At 38.6% G+C, this 22,091-nt stretch overlaps 1 protein-coding gene across 1 annotated transcript in view; it reads right to left on the bottom strand.

Moving 5' to 3' along the window:
• Positions 1–22,091, bottom strand: part of SLC2A13 (solute carrier family 2 member 13) — a 175,027-nt gene that overhangs the window by 14,387 nt on the left and 138,549 nt on the right. Inside the window, exon 7 of the mRNA XM_068930516.1 lies at positions 18,248–18,373. Within this exon, the coding sequence (XP_068786617.1) occupies positions 18,248–18,373 (126 nt within the window). The remainder of the gene's footprint in view (positions 1–18,247; positions 18,374–22,091) is intronic.

Genomic DNA, 22,091 nt, shown 5'->3' with positions numbered 1-22,091 from the left:
AGGAGGAAGAAATGCAGTTTTGACGGTGGCACATCTTTTAACAAAATCAGTGAGCTTGAACCTGATGGCAATCTGAGAGATTTAACCTGCCAGGATGGGATATGCTCTCATTCCCGAGAGATTGTCCCAACTCCTGAGCAAGTTCTCAAACTAGACAAGAGGCATCTTTGACCATGAGCAAAGGAAAAAGTTGAAGAAAGCACAACGGCTCGGACAGTGAGGGATCCAAGTCATATTCAATTACTAACAGCGTGAAAACGGAACTTCAGTTCTAGAGGACCTGTAAGAAACCACAGGTTCAGATACACTCAAAATAGTTATTATCAGCACAACCTACAGAAACAAGTGAAAGTATAAGGTGTACTTCTGATTTGAAAAGAAGGTCTGCTCCCTTCAGTGCAGAAAATTCTTTATATGCAAGGTAAGATGCTAGTTGAAGTAACAAGCAAAGCATAACTCTCTTTCCTAAAGCTATAAAACAGATTAATTTCAAGACAACCAGTCTGTGAATCCGTACTGCCAAAACTTTCTCACTGTACGTTCATTATCAGCTTCCGTTCCTCAGAGAAGACCCACTGAAAATCCAAGCCTCTCTGGAGATGTCTGCTTTGATATTTTCATTTACATAGAGACATAACTTATTCATTTAAACTGATGCTGCTAAAAATATGCAGTTAAAACTTCTTAGGCCAGATGATGGGAAAAGGGAAAAGGGAAAGACAAATAGATGCAGCCTTAAAAAAATGTACCCGTAAGATATTCTGCTAGACATTTCTTAATTTTTGTTACATAATGATACCAACAGCATTTTGGGACACGTACCACAGCATTTTGCTAAAACTGGCAAGGCGTTTTTAAAATATTAGCATGCACTTAGAATCTTGAAAAAATAGATTAGTTCAGTAGAAAACCTCCTGTCACCTCAGCAAATTGCTGATGAATTTGCACGAGTGAAAACCAGTCTTTAACACTTGTCGGGCTTTCTCTTAGGTGCACTGTTAAAGGATGATATATTCTACCAAGACCAGAAACCACAGGGCTTGAACTGGTTAATAGCTGCAATAATTGCAGCTGTGCAAAATATCCAAAAAATCTTCAACTGCAGAGACAAAAATAGTTTCCTTCTCTATGCAATGCATTCCATGCCAAGTAAGTTTAGTAGCTGCTACTATGGCTAGAGAAATACCAACAAGAAAATACTCTCCTCAGGCTGAATAACTGGCAGTTCTTACTGTGCATCTGGGAAATTAAAAGCACATATTCAAAGATAAATAAAAAAATAAGGCAGAAGCTTGGCCGCTTTACCCATTACAGAGCCAGAGAGGTTAGAAAAGCTCTCTTTATTGTGTGCTGTAGGATAAGAACTGTATTTCTAGTAAAGTTTTACAAGAAAATGGGTATTTCTTAGAGATCTGTTCGGAGGCAGCATGTTACATATAAAGAAATAATAGTCAATTATATTATTAATTAATAACAATTATTATTGTAATTATATAAATAATTGTATTTTAGAAATAATGGTCAGTTATTCGCACTGAGCACCATTTTCTGCATTGGCTGTTATCTACTGATCCTTCTTTTATCTTCTTATAGAAGAGACAGAACGCTACAGACTTGTAAAATCTCCTAAAATCACTTCTTTCGTCATAGTTCACACACTCCGTTAAATTTAAAAAAATCACTTAATATTCCCTTTATCCAAGCAAAAGGCCTTACTGAAATAATTTCTTCATGGTGTAACTACCTCTGAGAAATAACTGCCTTCCATCATGCTTCTCGGTCTTGTCAGAACACACACCTGCATTAGATTTATTATGCTGTTCTAATTTAACTCTGCTCCTGAGTGCCTGGACACAGATAAATATACATTTTTCTTAATATTCAGCTAAAAATCTTCAAAGAGATTTAATTCAAGTACTTGTATTTTCCCAAACTGTTTGAGAAATTTTTGCTTTGCAACTGCAGCTGAATTTGCCCAATAGAGTGCTAGAGCAATTGTATTCAATGTGAATAGACTGTGTAATAGATTATGAAATGATGGAAAGCAGGACCAATTTTTTCCCAGGACACACAATTCCCCAGTATTAATCACATCGAAGAGGTTCTTAACTGTTTGCCATACTACATGTTTCAGTATTTTTGGAACTTCTTAGCAGGCAACAGGCTGACAACATATTTACTGTGTCTTTCGGCAAAGGAAGAATCTCGGCTATATGAAAGTGCCGGTTAGGAGCACTTATTCGGTCAGGTACCTTGACCTGTTGTTAGTTGCTGGTCTGAGCAAGCAGCTTTTATGTGTTTAGATAATTCAGTCTCTGCAGAAAGATGTTCAGTCTGGATGTGTTTCTGGCCTGAAGGTTCTCTTTAATACTGCTGTCTCTATTTTCAAAGTTCAGCTTGCTAATCCTTTAGACTTCTTCCATACTACACTGGTGTCTTCTGTGTTCTGGTGGCTTCTTCCGGGCCCTTAGCTACAACTATTCCCCTTTTCTGTTATGCCACTAATGTTTCAAGCTCCATTTTTCACCATAACTACCAGGAACTAACAGAGACATATCTCTGCTACCCACTAGAATACTTTCACACATGTTTATCTCATCTTCTTTTATGCTCTCCTTTACCTTGAGAAAAGGTCTCAAACCAGGAAAAGGCAGAGCAGTGGTTAAGGCCCTACTAGTTCAGATCTCACAACAGCTGGCAGCACTCATTAGGCACACCCTTCGGTCAGTCTCAGATACAGCTCACTTAAAAAGCAGGAACAGAAGAATGCAAATACCTGCTTTCTGTTATAGGACATAAAATTACATTAATCACACTAGACAGTGATTGATTTATTTTTCTTCCAGAAATTTTTTCTACTATTCTGTAAGTAGCAGATGGTAATAAAATTGTCAGGAAATGACTGATGTATCTACACTCTACGCAGTGCCCTATCCTAATCCTAATTCTGATCCTGCTTGGAGACCTACCTGGTTTACTCCAATAAAAATAAAAAATAACCAGCAATAATTAAATTACAGGATTTCATAGTTCTGTCATGAGCAAATCACAAATAACTCAAATTTTATATTAACGATATGTACACTGGGTGAGAACTCATACAACTATGAAAAAATAATCATCATCTGTTCACTTAACAAATGACTAACAGTCATGCCTACAGAATGCTAATGGGCAGAATTCAAAATTAAAACCTGACCAAAATGCAGAATCCTAATCAGTTTTGAGCATAAGCATTTGTCGGGGGCGATGCGTACCAGAAGACGACTGGGAGCAGCAGCAAAGTATTTTCTCAGTGCCACAAGCCCTAGGAAAGTGCACCGAAGACTTGAGTCAGTGCCAAGACGGACGGGGGCACGTGAGCTGGGCAAGGACGTGAGAGAGAGAAGAGACTCAATGCAGAGCGCGGCTCGGCTTGTAGCAATGTAGCAAAAATAACAAGTAACTTTAATCTATAAACACAACTATATTCTCACATGATAAGGTGTATGTTCTCACAGTAACTACAGCCATATTCTCACATGATAAGGTGTATGTTCTCACACAATAAGGTATATAAGAGAGGATGGAATATAAAATAAACAATCTTGCTCCACTACGCGCAAGGTTCGTGCTTCAATCCCCACAAGCATTTTAGCTTAACATCACTATTCTTCCATGCATTTCCACCTGCGATCACATTAGCTACTTTACAACAGGTCAGAGTTTCAGTCTGGTGTTTTATATTTCTTTTTAACTTTGGATATTTTCAGATATCAAATAGCTGACAGTATAAAATCAGCTGTTCACTGTGGAGAAAAAAATTAAGATAAATGACTTATCTGTTTCATCTTTTTGTGAAAAGCTTCAAAATTTCCCCAATTTTTAACCAAAAAAATGAAATGAGACAGAAAAGAAATGGAATAGAGGCATCACAGATTAGAAACTTTTTTGTTTTAGTTAAAAATGATTTTTTTGCCATTTTGTTGGGGGGAAATTTGCATTATTAAAATATTTATTTAAATCTATTTTTTTTACTTGAAGAAAATGAGTGTCTTATTAAAATACGTTTAAAAAATTCCAAATATCTAAAAACATTACTGAATCACTGAGTACACAGAAGTCCAATCTACATCCACAAATAAACCCAGGTCTAAGACAACATTCAACAAGCAGCAGGCAGAAGAAAAGCTTTGGTTAATACCCAGCTAAGGGATTCACATTCAAAACAGTTTGAAACCATAGCTGTAAAAATTAGATGCAGTATTTTCTGCATGGAGGAGGCCATGACAAAAATGTTTTCATTATGTATACCCAGAAGACTACTTTAGGGTTTGAAAATTTATAATTCAGTAACACCTACAACTATTAGTGACATTTCTAGAAGGAGACTCAAATACTAGTGCACACAATAAATAAACAGGACATATCACCTAGTAATTTATCTCTAGACAGATTCCTCCAAAAACATAATAAATACTTTAGAGATACATTTTTGCAGAAACACAGAAATAAGTCTTTGTTTCCTTTTTTTTAAATTAATTCTGAAGGGTTTTTCCCTATTTAAAGTATGACTCACTTATTAGCTTGATATGTTGATATTTAGTTGCAGAAAATGTTCCTCTAAAATATCAAAGAAAGCTTCACTGGAACTGGAGGTCATACAAGGTTAAAGTTACTGAAAGATAACATTAAAGGAGAAACAAAAACCACAGCTGCCAAATGTTTTCATGAAAAGACAAGAGAATATTTTTTTGCAGCTTTAAAGACCACCCTGTACTTTCTTTGCAAGATAACAGGAGTATGAAAGAGTGCACTGTGTCCGTAAAGCTCAGAAGGCAACAGTAGGCAATTATCAGATATTGGCCCCTTTCCCCTCCCGGGATGTAATCCGATGGGTTGCAGTCAAACAATTACATCTGTGTCCTTTAAAGACCAAGACCTGCAATATTTTTTCCTGCTTCTTGGTTTGTGGAATGCCAGCTTTGATCTCAAAGAAAATAACATGCTGCATCACAAGCAATATACAATCTGGTGGTCCTTACTAAACTATTCCTCATATGCAATCTTTGGGGTTTTTTGCACATTAACGAGTCAGTAATTTCTACTGACAGACCACATCTTTGGGGAATTCCAGCGATAAGCTCACTGTTCCCTGGCTTCTCAGTGACCCTCGAACAGACCTGCTGCTCCAGACTTAGGCTTTTTTGTGCAGAAATTATGAGTCACCACTGGCTGTTACATGTTTGAGAGCTCCTGGAACTTGCACAATCTCCACACCGTATCACTCTCAGAGGCTGGGGGGAAATCTCTCATAGGATGGGGCTAATGGAACTGAAGACTTTCTAGCTTCTGTTTCCAAAACTAAAAGCATTTTGTCTTGTTGGTTGTACCACCTTGCAATATATATTATTAAATTACCGAAACAAATTGTTTTGAAGATTTTGAATACAGCTAAGTATGATGCCAAATATAGCATTTTAGAATTTAAGGGAAGAATTTACTATCAAACGACTCTCCATCCACAATGCTTAATCTCATTTGTTTTTTCTTCTAATTTTACATTTAATTTACTTAATATTTGCTGTTTTAAAAGTTCTTGTGGTTACAAAAGGTATATCAACCGGCTGACTGTTCAGTGTAGAAGTACCTTTTCTATCATTGCCAGCCAGACTATACCTCTTTCTTGTCTTTACGTTAAGATAGATCATCTCAATTTATAGTGTTCAAACCTCATTCTGGCAACCCAAAGACAGTAGAATTTTTATCTGTACTGAGAACACAACATGATGAAAATGTAAAATGAGCACATACCTACTGCAAGGAGTAGCTATCAAACTGTAGTAGTGGATTACATATTAATTTTTATTGCTGAGTCACAGAGAGTTAGTAGTAAATATCCTATCATAGCCAAGACAATAATCCTTCTAATCTTTTTTAGTGTTTAATTGTGGTTGTGATCTTGTTTTATGAAGTTGTCTAAACACCAACATAACCACCCCACTTTCATAATATAAAATCATAACCTCTCAAAATCACAGGCTACTATATTTTAAGAGTAATAAAAACAGCAAAAGCAATTATTGATGTGTGGTATTCTCAACAATTTTCCGTTAAAGTATTATTAACAGAAGTGTGCGAGAATTGCATGCATGATGCAGTTAAGACTATTTTATGAAATGCAGCCAGATGTCAGTAACAAATAGGGAGCAAATCTCTTACTCCATCAGTCAAGGAACTATAAGAGAGATTGAGATCAAAATTTTAGACATCTGATGTTGAATCAGACAAATTCTATCCATACCGCTTAATTTTACTCACACTTGCAGGCAACCCTTACTCATGCTTGTTTCGTTCGCATTGTGTTAGCGATGTCAGTAGTATTATCAAATGAACGTCATCAGCATCTGAAAACCATTACCCCAGTTAGGATTGCCAAAAGTAATTTTAAGCCCATGGTCAAAGGAAACCAAAGATAGTGAAAGCAAGCATGCTGTTGTAATTCAGTATCAAGCTAACTTAGCAGAAACATTGACTGGAAGTTTATGCAACTACCTCCAATGAAGTAAGTTCTATCTCAGTGTTATAATCTTATTTTTCTGAAGCCCTCTGAACACTCCATAAAACAATAACATTAATTGTATTGTTTTTAATTACCCAAAACGTTAGGTGTACAAAAGAATTGTAAAAAATACTGCTCTCATGTTGAAATCTGTTGTATCAAAGTGGCAGAGAACAGCAACATTTTACAGTCAAATTAAAAGACAAAATAAAAAAAAAAAAACAAGCCCCAAAATTCAAAACAGAGTGTGGAAATGCGGACACAGTTATAACAAGTTACCAGATGCAACTCTGAAGGGTAAACATTAAGGATTCAATTCATAACCCAAAGAGATTCTTTTCAAAGTCCCAGTCCTAAAGTCACAGTAAGACTAACGGCCCTGCAAGCAGAGAAAACATCGGGAAGGTTAGCCTATGTCAAACTCCGCTGCTGCAGTCGCACTGCCGATACTTGAAAGCTAGCTCATTTACGTTTCTACTGCACAGCGGTCCCAGTGCCTTATGGTGTAGTGCCTGCAAAACCGATGTTGTGCAGAAACGCTTTTCCATGTCACCCTCAGATCTTAAGAGTCACCTTCAGCCGTGTATTTCAACATGATGTTAACAGAGAAGAAAATATGTATCTTCTGAAATTTCCACTGAAATCGAGAGGAAAGTAGGGAGTACAAACACTCAGCAGAATTTTGCTTTTTTTGCTGGACCTGAGGTGAAAAACCATAAGGAACAGAGTTGGGTCACACATCAGAACCACATACAATAGCACATCTTTTTTAGTGCTTCCCTGCTGTATTTAATTTTTAGTTACTGACATATACAGAAACTTTATATTTTTATATTTCTAGTAATTACCTTTTTGGCCAAATCAAACTCCCTTCCATCTACAGGACTAAATTGCTTCATTCAATTCCTGCAACAGTAATTTAGACACAAACATTACATTCTAACTGGTCCCAGCAAGAGTATTTCTGACATTACATTTTAAATCTATCTAGACTAAAAAATTGAGAACTCGTATTTATTATGTTAAATAAATCAAGAAAGAGTATTTTTAAAAAGGAGCTTTTTCCCTGCTTCCAGAAGGTGGCAATATCTCTGTCTCAAGAAGCTCATGGAAACTGCTACTCCCCAAGGGAAAAGCAAGCAACATACGCCCTCCCATCCACAGCACATCGGGGAGGGCATGAATTTAATTAAGCAGCAGAGCTATACCAATAATGACCCCTCAAGTGTCAGCCTGGCAAATTCACTGGAAAACATTAATTTTATAACAGAAAATGGACCCCCGAGGATATTTAAAAAATATTCAAAGATTACTCATTATAAGACCATTTTTTCATGCTTGATTTGTGAGAATAACTACTTAATATACAGTGTCAACCTGCTGTGATTTGTGCATGCAGTTACAACACATACGAGAAATCTAAGGAATTTCAGAAAATACAGAATTGATAAAAGGTTACACTATCGCTGTAAACTTGAGATACTAGGCTTTAATTATTACATGAAAATCCAAAAGTTTGGGCTCTTATGGTACAAGACTTGGAAGAAACTCATCTCTTATTTTCCACGGCCTTATTACAACTTTACAGAAGTAAGGGCTGTTTTTACCAAGAAAATGTGCTAAATGGGAACATATATCATCTGAATCATAGGTCTTAAGAACTAAATAATCATGCAGAACCTCAAACTCATCTCTCATTATCCTCTATGCAAAGCTAACATGACAGCTGTAGAAAGCTATAGGAAAAAAAAAGTCTGTGCACCCTGCAAGCTAGTAGAAGTTTATATTTCAATCCCTCAAAGTGCCCCAGTGTTCAGAAATATAACCTGCTATGAACGGATGCCCATTTCTTAGTCTTTATTAACAGATGAGCTGAACTAAAATAGGGTCACGGCTTTAAACCAAATGAAACAATAATTCTAGCTCAACTCGTGCCAGCGAAGGATTGATGTCACTGCCTCCGTTCTCAAGGAAATGAACCACACATGCCGACAGCACATACAATAATTTATACAAATTAAACTCATCAAACATATTGAATTATTTAACAAACCTAATGCAGAAATGTGTTAACTTATGTTCTGTCAAAATAAAACAAAATAAAACAAGAAAACCCTTCTGAACAAATCTTCATTGTTTTAAGAAGGGAAGAGATTATATTTTTTACTATATCGGACAATTATTCAAGAATCACTTACTATGGAATGAAGATGTAAGAAATATGGAATATACGGAAGCTGCTAGAGGTACAAGCTCCTGTAAGGAGGACTGGACTCCACTCTGCTGAATGCTCTTTAGCAATCAAAATCCTCAACCACGAACACCTTGAAAATCGACCCCCTACCCCCAAAATTTCACTTTATTAAATTCATTTTAGTGTAAAAACCTAAAGCAGTCCGCTCAGACAATTTGTCACGGGGGATTTGTATTTAAATCTTAACTTTAAAGTTCATACTGAATCTATGTGGGGGAAAAAAAACCTATTTAAAGTATTCTTCTCTCAGAGAAAAATCCCCAGGCTCGCAACGCAAGCCAGTTCCCTTTGCCTCGGCGCCGGGGCGGCAGGGGAATTGCCGGGTCCCCGCCAGGCGTGAGCTCGCCCGCCCAGAGCCCTTCTCCCTGCTCAACCTGACTGCTGGGGTGGCGGGGAGGCCAGCGGCACGCTCTCACCTCTGCGACGCCTCCCCGGTGAGGCCTGGATGCCTTTCGCTCCCTCCAACAAAAAAAAGAGCAGCTGAGGAAGCCGATTAGCAGCAGGCTCCTCTGTGCAACACTCTCTTCTCACACGCGCGTTTTATAAGAGAGAGGGGGAGAATGAATTATCCACGTAGCCGAAGCACACTGAGGAGAGGCTGGCAATCCCCGCTAACCTGTGTTAGCTTGCTTTTTTCCTCTCTTCCCTTTGCTACCTTCTTTGCCATCTAAAGGCAAACTGAGGCTTTTTGGGAGGGAGGCGAGATCATTTTCCTTCTAGACCCACCTCAGTTGACCAGAGAACGACTGAAACCTGCCGAGCGCTTCCTATTTCAACAGGATGCAAGTCTGAATTAAAACCACCAGAGCACCTTCTTCCTTGGACCCTTTTCAAGCGAGGTACAGCATCGGTTCAAACGTGTTCCCATGTAAATAACTGTAACGCAATGTTTTACTGACACAGAAGAGCATTTTGGGATATTTTACCTCAAGGACCACTTTAGCTTTTCTATTCCAGCTACATCAACGCTACAGCATTTGAAGTAGTTGTTACAACAACTAAAGCAAACAGCTGTCAGAAAGTATTAAATCTCTCTGTTCTTCATTGTTTGCTTCCAGAATGGCTTTTAAGTAGTAATGTAGAGTAAGATCTGGAAGCAAGGTTCAGCAGCAAAATGCAATACAAATGAACGAGCAGAGAACAAATGTACAAATGATGTTTCAAACCAAGCAGACCTACTTTAAAATCCCATTTTGTGCCAGAAATGGCTCCACTTTGTCTTCAGTATATAAACTAAACATCTCCAGAGTCAGAATATATTCCCTTCATAGCAGGATTGCTCGGGAGAAAATTTTGTCCCTCCTTCAAAGCATCCAGAAGTTGCCATTGGTTGACTAGATGTAATGAGTTAGAAACACTTATGGTAATTCCTAAGTAATTACCGTAAAGGTAGATATATAGTTTCAGTTTAGATTATCATGTCGCTCTGCTTATTATTCTAGACATAAAATACAGAAACAACATACAAAGGACCTTAATTGTTCAGGCATCAGATTCAGTCAAAACTAAAATCATAATTTTTCTCCTTGAATATGAGAAAGAGTAATCAAGAGGCTGCATCTCCTCTGTCAAGGTTAAAACAAAATTCCACCCTCAATTTAAATTATTTAAGCATATATATCTACACACCTATTTACTGTATTTTTAAATGCTTAAAGAGATTTTATTAAGGTTAGCCAGCTCACTGTGTAATAATTTATTTTTAAAAGAACTTAAGAACATATCTCCTCAGAGATTTCTGGGAGGGTTGAAGGGATCATAGAGTTAAAATTGCACTTATTTCACCACCTACTCCTGCATCATCAAGAGCACAGACTTCATCTCTGATTGACAACACAGTATTCTGCATCGCTTTATGCTTCCATTCCTCCTATTTACTCTTCCTAGTTAGTAGAGATAGCATTAATATATGCATACAAGATTTCTCAAGCTCCTCCTCTGCCTCCCTAGCTCTCACAAATCACACTGTTAGGTGCAATATAACCATAGTGTTTATGTTGTCCAAAATCCTCCTGTATCTCAGAAAAGATATCATTCCTCAGATTTTAGGCTGCTAAAGACTATAATCAGTTTCAGACATCTTTTTCATTCCTGTTTTCATACAATTCACTAATTTATATTAGATATACCTGTTATTAAGCTGAAGTACACTCACTCAACCAGAGCGAAAAAATAGCATTCAGCACCAAAACCCTGCTATTCCAGGTTTCCATGCTTACTGGCAACAGGTGAACACAATCAGAATTTAAGTCTATTTGAAACAGCATGTATTTTGTTTTCCTTTCCTAATAATCCCAGAAAAAATAAAGTAAAAAAGAATTCTATGTTCTGGTTCCTACTGGAGTGATGAATGTTTCAACTTACTAAACATTTAGCAAAAGGGTTACAATTATTGTCCAGAAAGAAAGCTTGCTAAGACTACTGGTTATAATTGCAGTTCTTCTATATGCTGTGAAAATACATGCAGATTTAAATATCTAATCAATTTACTCCTTGTTCTTTATTTCTGTTTTACAAATGTGAGAACTCTTAATGATATAACGACTCACTAAGACAGCAGTTGCTCTTCTAACTGCTCATGAATCTAGTAACTCTTTTCAATATAGGTCCTTGTGGAAAGACTCCAGATATTCATTCCAGGAATAAAATCTTTCACCGATACTTCCTGCATTATGAAACAAGCAAAGTCTACATGTGAACAGGAAAGTATTTCATTCTAGGAACACTGCTCTGGTGCTAGCCTTTCAATGATCACAAGAAAGATCTGTGCATCCCTACCCATGAAGCACTGAAAATAGATTCTGTCTTTAAATGTGTGAATATGCACATATATTTTTTTTGGCATTAATAAATAGGAACTTTTATAAACACACTTGTGATATTGCAAAAGAGTCTTTATAAGGTAGTAACTAATAAAATTAAATGTAATGAACTTATTTACGTCCTTCTCTTTATTTACAAGCAGCAAAAGAAACCCGACATTTTTAGAAAAATCTAATGTTGCTGAAAAGTTTCCTGGATGCTTTTAACAGTCTCATCCGCTATGCATTAGTCAACAGAGAGCACTGTTTGAATTTAAAATTCTCCAGAATATTGAGAAGGCTATGACAGAAGCTGGCATGTCCCCTGTGGGGCATAAACCAGACTGTTGTCTGCGAATCCAGCTAATGAGCCACTGGAATCTAGCTGGGGCCCAAGGCGTGAACGCTGAGGTCGGTAGGCTCATTCCTGTGGTAGAAACTCTCCTGAAACCGGGAACCTTGGTTTAGCTGCGTGCCTCACCTGCTCCCTCAACCTCTCTTCCCCAGATGGCGTTTCTGAGACACTCTTCAGGAAACGACGGTGGATATAAGCAACAGGCATGTGGCGATACCTAACAGCTTTACTGAGACTCTGGAAACATACCATTAATTTTACTCAGAAGATAAGCATTCAAGAGCATGCTGGTCACAGCAGGATGAACAGCTTCCCAGAGCTCCTTATTCACTCACCTTTGCACTGAACGCCCCAAGAGAGAGGAACACTTCTTTACATTTACAAAAGCAGGATTCTCCATGAATCATTAAACTCCTGCGGCAGGAAGATGTTCCTCTAATGAAGTTAATGAAAATGGTTGAAGAAAGCAGATCTCTCAGCTCCTCTCCCTTTACAGATTTCTGTTCCCAGTTGGCCTCCTTAGGGGACTGTAGAGATCTGCCAGCTAATTTTGTGGACAGGATGACTTCAAGGCTTGCCTCTGATCTGAAGATGATGTTCTTATTTCTTCATAATTGCTTACTGTATAAAGTCAGCCTCTTTCTCTCAAGAAGGAGATTGCTCAGAGTCACTCACGAGAGCCTTTTCGCTCACAGTTGCAGGCCTACTGTGGTCTTGACAATATAGGCACGTCAAGGTTAATGACATGTCAAGGCACCATTAGTAGCTCCTTTCCTTGCACAGTTATTCCTTCAGCTGTAAGATAATAATGGAACTTAAAGTTTCTCCTAAGCATTCTGGGCTGGCCTTCACAGTTATTGCACTTGCATGGACAGAAGTTTCAAGATTTCCGAGAGTCCTATGAGAGTAATAGCAGTTGTGGGAAAAGCTAGATTTCCTTTAATGCTGTAAAATCACAGAATTGAAACCAATCGCCTCCGCATTCAGTTCTACCTATGAAACTGACTCTGCCTGCGATCTTTGTCGTGCCACCTGAGCTTTACACTGTAATTTTTCCATTGCATTCCCATCTGTAAAACTGAGATAATGTCATTTATCAACTTTGTGGCAATTTTAAAATTCAGTGTTTATGAAGAACGGACCTTTTAATTTAAAAAAACAGAGCTGAAGTGGAATCAACCCAAGCATATGCACGTAAACAGGGAAGTGCTTATGGGACCACATTATGGGGAAAGCTTTCACGCCCTTTCTAGGAAGTCAGCACATCAGGGTGCCTCTCTTAAGTGCCCGTACTCTACTGCACAGAGACATGGGGGGATAGCTCACACAACTGGAATTCTGCAATGGATGGATACAGGCGTTTTAGGAAGGGCAGGCCAAGGAAGATGAGGAGTGGAAGCCATCCTTTATGTAGGGGAGCAGTGAGAATGCATGGAGCTCTGCCTGGGGACAGGTGAGGGGCTAGCTGAGAGCTTATGGGTCAGCATTAGTGGGAAGACCAGCATGGGTGACACTGCAGTGGGTGTCTGCTATAGACCACCCGATCAGGAAGAAGAAGTTGACGAGGTCTTCTTCAGACAGCTGGAAGAAGCTTCACGTTTGCAGGCCGTGGTCCTCATGGGGAACTTCAGCCACCCTGATATCTCTGCTGAAGGGACAACACAGCAGGGAACATGCACTCCAGGCAGTCTCTGGAGTGCATTGATTACAACTTCCTCACACAGGTGATCGAGAAGCTGCTGAGGAGAGGCGTTCTGCTGGACCTCACACTTACAAACAAGGAAGAACTGGCCAGAGATGTGAAAGCTGGGGATAGCCTTGGCTACAGCCACCACAAGATGTTGGAGTTCAGGATCCTGTGAGGAGGCAGCAGGCCAAAAAGCAGGATCACAACCCCGGACTTGCAGGAAAAGACCTTGGCCTCTTCAGGAATCGGCTTGGAAGAATCCCATGGCATTCAGCCCCGGAGGGAAGAGGAGTCCGAGAGAGCTGAGTGATGTTCAAGGAACACCCTCCTCCAAGCTCAAGAATGGTCCATCCCAGCAAGCAGGAAAACAAGCAAAAACAGCATGGATGAACACAGAGCTCCTGACTAAACTCAGACATATAAAGGAAGTGTACAAGAGGAGGGAGCAGGGACAAGTGACCCAGGAGGAATATAGAGACACTGTCCGAGCATGCAGGGATGGGGTTAGGAGAGGTAAAGCCCACCTGGCGTTGAAACTGGCAAGGGACATGAAGGGCAACAAGAAAGGCTTCTACAAGGACATAAGCTGCAAACGGCAGGCTAGGGAAAATGTGGGCCCACTGCTAAACGGGGCAGGGGCCCTGGTGACAAAGGATACAGAAAAGGCAGAGGTGGTGAATGCCTTCTTCATCTCAGCCTTTACTGGTAAAGCTGGCTTCCAGGAACCCTAGGCTCCTGAGCCCAGAGGGGAGGTCTGGAACAAGGTGAAGGAGGATCGGGTCATGGAAAACTCTTAAACAAACTGGAGATACACATGTCCATGGGCCCTGACAGGATGCACCAATGGGTTTTGAGGGAGCTGGCTGATACCATTGCAAGGCCATTCTCTATGATCTTTGAAAGGTCATGGCATCCTCAATCTCGGCAAGTGCACAGAGGCCCAACACAGAACGCTCAAACTGCACCAAGAAAAAAGATTCAGCTCTTCCTCTTTCTTCTTTTACTACAAAGTGATCAATTTAAGAATATGCTTGCTAACTATCCTGAAAACATCCTTTGTATGTCCCTGGGGCACAACTGGAAAGCAGCAAGATTTGCATATCAACAGTTGTTTTGTTGACCAATTCATTAATAACATGAGCTGCAAATTTACTGACTGTGCCAGCGTATTAAACATGGCACTCCCAGTATGAAAGTCAGGCTTATATAACGGATGAAATAAGAAATCTCTATTCTTTGCCTTGCTTGTATGACTTCACACAACCACAGGTATATTACCCACACTACTAACGACATCGCACATTACCCATGCTGTTTCAAGGCCTGACTTGGACTTGCTTAGATTTATTCTTACACTATTTCCCTTATACCCTCCCCCTGGCCAGGGCCACTGTTGGCCACAGAGTCTCCTATATTTGAAAGGACCAAAACGCTATATTCTTCTTGAAAAATATTTGAACAGTCTAATTGTCTTCCTAGGTTTCTATGACAACCACTGCAACATAAACACTTCGCTGGCAGCCGCAAGAGACTGAAATCTCTGCTTTCCTCCACTACTGATAACTTCTCAATTTAAAACAGACTGTAACTGTGAACAAATATGATTAACTATAAACATAGAGGTGGTGTCTAGTATACAAGGCTGGCACTAGGGAAGCGTCTTACAAATAAAAATACATTATAGTAATCATAACAGTCAAAACATTCCCTGTTACGTCAGTGTTATCAAATGCCTTGGGATCAACTGGGAACAGTGCAAAGCTATAAATATATAAACAGAGGAGGATTTTCTAAGTCAGCTTGTGAGGCTGTAGAGAGCTTTAAGTATAGCAAGACCTTCTACCCTGACACTTTTAAGAACACCTCACCGTGCTGGTAGGTTACACAACAGGAATAGAGTAGCCTCTGGCAGACGTCAGAACAGTTGGGGCTAAGACGGCTGCAGAGTTATGTGGCTGCACACACATCATTTGACAGGACAGTATTCACCACGCCATGGCTGCAGTTCCTATCCTTCTAGCAGGGAAATCGCAGACAATATATGAATATAGGAGCCAGGAAATGCACTGCAATGCACAGTCAATCTGAGCACAGCAGAAGCCCTTTCTCTGAACCTCATGTATCAGGCAGGACAGCAGAGCTACTGTTTTTGCCACTACTGACGCACACTGAGGTCCAACAAGCCCCAGACAAATAGCTCAAGTCTTCCTCCCCCTCCTGAGCAAAGTTTCTGGCAAGAGAGCAGGGACAGATTAGGCCACAGTAACTGTGAAGGCTTTAAGTCCGTTCCGTCAATCCTGGACAGCATTAAAACATTGGAATACACAGGAATTACAAAGAAGCTTCAGATGATAACGTATAGTTGTTAGATGTTCATAGGTCACACAGTCACCTTTCAAATTATTAAGTCAGTTTCCCCTCATAAAAACGCTATTTTTGAAAAGTATCTTTTAAATATCTGCCACTGTAAATCTAGCACAGGACAAAGTAATTTTGTGAAATGAAAGGATGCAATTTCAAGCATCAACATGAACATAAGTTCTTCAATGGTGCTGTTAGGTTGTCTTAGGCACTTGTTCTCAGTGCACTGGCAGAAAGATAGGAGTGATTCCAATGGCTCTGACCAACAGCTAGAAACGTAACTGTGCAATCTTCACTGCGGTAATCTGCATGGTTGGAGAGGAAACCCTATGCCTTTGTGGAACTGTTTTTGCTGTAAAGTCAGCTCAAGCTTTGAGGAACCTGAGCTGGGGAGTATGTGAATATGAGCCTTGGTTAGCTTGGAAGTCAAAATCTACACGGATTCCCTCCAGATCATTATGCAGAAATACATCTACCTGTGAGGAGGAGGAGGTGAAATGCATGCATGTTCCACAGGGACTGGGACAGAAGATGTCACATCACACTTCACAGCCTGAAGGATCAGCTTTGGAAAACTTCCTGATTACATAGACCAGGTGGAAGCAAGATTAGCAATTAACGAAATAAACACTAGGACTGGGGATAAACATATTATCTTTGGAAAAAGAAACACAGTTATTCCATTGGTTTTCTTTTTTTGTTTTCAGGATTTTCACTGTAACAACCGCCTATAAAACAAATTGAAAGATATTTTGTTTTCTGGTGGAAGACTTTGACGGAGGTCTTTATACTATGGAATTATTGTATAGTATGGGAATATGGCATTGCACAATATGGAATGGAAAAATTTCTTCTTTCCTATCTGATTTGCTCCAGTAGGCTGTGCAACAAGGAGTGCTATGCAAGAATGATTCATAAATACAAAAGGATTATCGATGCCCGCATTTACTACACGTTATACAAGAAAACTGCCTAATAAATAAAACTTGATTTATCTATCAACTACCCGTAACAAGCTTATGTTTCCATTTATGTCTTACTGCATGCTATTATGATTTTCCTAACTACAGAAATGGTACTTAAAACAACAGCATGTATGAAACAAATGTTGATTTAGAATACAAAAGACAGATCTGTTATCTGACAAATAGGAGTATTAAGTCTCCAAGTGCTGCAGAGCGCATCAGAGTATTAGCTAATATACAAGGTATGTGTGGGGGATAATGTGCAGTGGAAGACAGTCACAGAACAGGCAGAAGGGATGAGGTTTCATAGTCTTCACAGTTACTTACTAACAAACAGTAACAGTCACAAAATTATCACATTACTTTTAAAATCAGGTTACAAAGGAACTATGCTACCCGCTTCTGCATCTGGAAAGATCTACAGGACCAGGCATGATATTTTAATAGTACTGAAATCAAAAGGAGGGCAATTTTACCATCATTTTACATTAACAATTTTACAATTAATTGATATCTCCATACCTTCCAAGCTCTGTCCAATATGACTCTCTGACACTAAGGCACTCAGCTTTAACTTCTGAGAAATACATATAAAAATTTTTACAAAAAACCCCATAAACAATCTCCCAAACCTTTGCATATTTCCCAAATATTTTTATGGTGTGCATGTGGCATAGCTCATTCTAAGTTCAGGGAAAAGTTACACTACTTAAAAAAAAAAAGAGGAGTTACAATGCGACTTTTCTATCTATGAACGCATACATCCTAACGCTCCAGGTGCAAGGTATACCATGCTGCCACTTTTAAGCAGCGGAACACAGAAATCTGTGGCTGCAAACTATGCTCCTGATATTCTAAACTTTTTAGGTTTTTTTCATTTTAGATTCTTCACTGAACAATAAGGTTTCTTTAATAGAGCAATATTAAAAAATGTGTTTGAATTAAAGTATTTAAAAAGAAAATTAAAAGGAGAGCTTTAAGTGTATATCTAGGGAATATGCCACCTCAAAAGAATGAATGCATCAGGGAAAAGTGAATTTTCCTAATTGGTTGTGTACTTTTGCCACACTTCCTCATTGGTAGACTACATAGAAGTGTGTGCACACACCAGGATAGGCTTTTATTTAGAGTATTTGTTAGAACTAAATTTTCTATTTTTTCCAATTGTAAGTTTTTTTTTTTTTCTAACATCTTAAAAGTAGCATTTTATGTGAAAGTCCTCAATAGCATAAAATAAACTGTCAGCAAAGTTTAAGATCGGAAAATTCTGAAAAGTGACATACCTGCCCCAAGCTGCTTTCATTGTAGAATCTTTATCAACACGAATACATGAGGACTCGACGACACTTGACTTATTCAGTTTGTAGCAGAGACCACAGTCTGGATCTAACATACATCCATTACAATAACTGAAAAATAAATAAATAAGTACATAAGCAACAGTTTATTTATTTGCATATGTCAAAAACAATGGCATTGACTAATCATGCTTAGAATGTGCATAGTCAAGTTGTCAGTGTCGGAAATAAGACAATAGAAACTGCCCAAAACAGAATACAAAGACACAGCAACCATGGGATGACAATTTCCTTGGATTCCATGAGGAATCCTTGTCCACGAGGAAAGGTTTTCCGGAGCCAGAAATGCGTCTTCACATTGAATAGTCCTGGAGGGACTTTTCTTTCATAATTTGTCTATTTATGAAGTAGAACATTCACACAAAAGATTGCATTTTGAGCAGTCCTGGACAAACACAAAAAAGCAGATCTGTGTCCTTTTTTTGTACCACGTTTCGGTAAAAGAGTGAGGTCACCTGCAACATCTCCCAGTGAATGCTGATCAGACTGCAGGAGACTTCATCCATGGAATGAATTTTGACTAAGAAACAAAGAAAGATCGGGGTTGAAAAGAAAGATTCATACAGGGATAACGACCAATCAGGATTTGCACACATAATGGATGTGGGATTCAGTCTGAGATTATAACACCATGTGTCTCCATGTACAAGCTAGCTGTCTGACCTCCCACTACATTTGATGGACATACAGTCAATACAGTCAGTGGAAGCTGACTGACATACAAACATCCAGCACACAGGAATGCCCTGCCTGCCCTTCACATCTCAACGAAGAGAGCGCAGGACGCTTGCAGATCATACTGGTGTCATCCTTACCGGCTCCACAGAGACGTCTCAGATTCCCTTGGGAATCTCAAAGAGCAAGAGGTGCTCACACTTAGGGAACCAAAAGATGCTCAAGGCCGTTGTGAGAGTTGCTCAAATGACGAAATCATAACTGTCTGCTCAAGGGTAAACTAACTCTTCTCTAGACTCCACTGATTGTATTGGCTATATCCCCATCGGCTCTGCTAGAAACTTAGATGCCCAGAGAACTACAGACACTTCACTTAGGATCAATCTCAAACGAAAATCAGCCTCAAGAACAAACTCAGTGGAATTTGGGAACATAATCTATGAAAGCATTCCAAAATTCTTCACACAGCATAACTGCTCTGAAAGTTTCTGGCACAAACTTCCCTAGATCTTGCATAGCCTCAAGATCATTGCTACTGTTGTTAACCTACCTGCATTTTTATCTTCCCTAGAAGTCAGCTAAGATTCAGAGATGCATTCTCATCAGTAAAGCTCCTGATATACACTAAGGGATTGTTTTATGAGTTAAAAAAAAAAAAAAAAGAGATCAAGAAACTAAAAAAATGGAGTAAGTCTACAAATTTCAAATTAAACTTCATAATGTAACATCTGGAAATATATAATTAAGGTGACCAACACATCTTTGATATTTATCCCTGTAACACACACAACCAAGGAAATAATCCTATTTCAAATGTGTATCTTTATTACAAACAATGCCTCAGTGAATGAAGAAATAATCTGCTTAAACTTCTATATTATTATTAGCAAAAGTAACTGTACAACGAACTCCCAAGAAACTAAATCAGTAAAGCTGATTACGTGGATTTAAAAAGCCAGAAAGTATTTGTTTAAAATCCAGCCATTTGCACTTTTCTTAATAAAATCTTTCTAAATGTATTACAGTAAGTTCAAGTTGTAGGGCAGTTGCTACTTTCCTGAAGTTTCCTAAATTTTTGCTCTTCATTAATGGATGCTTTCTAAATTAAAAAGTTACTGCAGAATTTCCACACTGTCTACTTTTAGAAACTAAATATATTTGAAGATGTCTTTCTCTTGCATAACCGATAGGCAAAATTGAGGTTTGAACAGTTTTTCAGTTAGGAAACTGCATTAATTCAGATAGCTTTTACTGAAGATATAAACTACAGGAAACATTTGCATAGGCAGAGGAGCTGAAACAAAAATTTCAAGGAGAAGTCAATCAAATAATATTTCATCTGGAAGTAGTAAATATTTCTCTTGCAAGGACAGATGAAAAATTATAACCCTGCTATTATCAATTATGAAAGGAAAGGACAATTCCAATATTACATTGGAGAGCCTTAATTACATATTGTTAATTCATATTGGGACAGCAAAGGACAGCAACCAAAACAGTTGACAGGAACAGAAGACTGGAGATGAATAAAAAATATTTTTGTAAATCACAACTGTGTATAAGTATGCAAAATGATATTAAAAATAACTAACAAAAAGTAGGACTTTCTGGCAAAAACAATCCTATCATGTTAAACACGATGCGAATTTATGATTTTCAAATTGTGGAACACCTCCCATTCAATTTTTGTGGTTACAAGCTATCTTTTAATGACATACAAATTCCTAAGAAGATTCAGATTGCAAGCACATTCAGCATAGTATCCCGGCACAGAGCGCAGCCAGTTCCAACTACTACCAAGTGCAGCAGTGAATTTTGAAGTCAATTGTGTGCAAATTGCATTTAATATGAACACCATGTGCAAAATATGATGCATTAAAGTGGTCTTTAGCCAACAATCCTGTATGGAAACACTGCATCACTTTGACTATAGAGAAGGAGGACTGGAGACATCAAGTGAGAAGTTATGACTAATGAACAAACTTCAATCATAACATCATCAAGACCATCTGAGATAGGAAACCAGAACTGTCCCTTGCAAATTTACCCATCCAGATTCTCTTTAGCTAATCAAAAATGGCAAGACAAGAAAGATCTCAGAGGAATCTCTGAATGAATCAAATGCTAAAATAGAGCAATCCTATAGGCTGCGATGCCCTTAAGGCTTGAGAACAAAAATACAGAAGAGAGAGCATTTATTCAAATATGATTTTTTTAGTCTAAAAAAAATTTGAACAACAGATTTTTCTGAAATGAACATTTCAGGATTCGAGGTTTCTCTAAATTTATTCCTAATCAGCTTTTACTTCAAGCAGAAATATAATCAAGTACACAACAGCAGACAGGACATCAGCAAGACACAAGAATGTATAAAAATGACAATGGTGAGTATCACCTTTATGCTGTTGCCAGCAGAGGACAAAACCGGGACTGGATGATCTATCTCAGTGTCCTCACAAAAATCAATGCATGACATGAATGATGGAACTAAATTCTGTATTGATTATTCTATCCTACCGGCTTCTCTTGTGCATAATTCCACATAACATCCTCTGGAGGCGGTATCAGAAACCAGTCAATTGTAGAGCAGAAGGTATCTTATTTAGCCATCCATCCATCCCTCTCCTAGAGTTTTTCTGGACTGGTGGATGGGGAGGGGTTTGGTTATTCACTCCACAGTCTACCTATGTGGCTGTTAGTTCAGCTGCTCCTCAGGCTTTATTAGGTATGTGTAACTGAGTCTTGCAGCTGGCATTCAGCATAATAAAGGCTGCTGGATTTCATGTGGTGCCAAATGTCAGAGGTTATAGCTACTCATAACAGTTTAAATAATTTAAAATGGTTATTTTCCACTGCTTGGTTATTTTCCACAGCTTCTCTGAAGCTTGTCTTTTCGGATTGAAAAGTTAAATGAAAAATATTAAAAAACTCTTTACCTTTGGCCTAGGATTTCCTATTATTAGCGATATAGTAAATTCATACCATAGGATTTGACCTTTGGTTTCAGGCACAAGACCAGGCTATGCCAGAGGAAACCCAGAAATTCAATATACAAAAAGACTTAAAGCCCTTTCAAATCTAGCTCCCAAAAGAC

Source organism: Struthio camelus, chromosome 1 (assembly GCF_040807025.1).
Source record: "Struthio camelus isolate bStrCam1 chromosome 1, bStrCam1.hap1, whole genome shotgun sequence".
NCBI lineage: Eukaryota > Metazoa > Chordata > Aves > Struthioniformes > Struthionidae > Struthio > Struthio camelus.
Note: the sequence above shows the minus strand (reverse complement) of the source record. Positions and strands in the feature narration are given on the sequence as shown.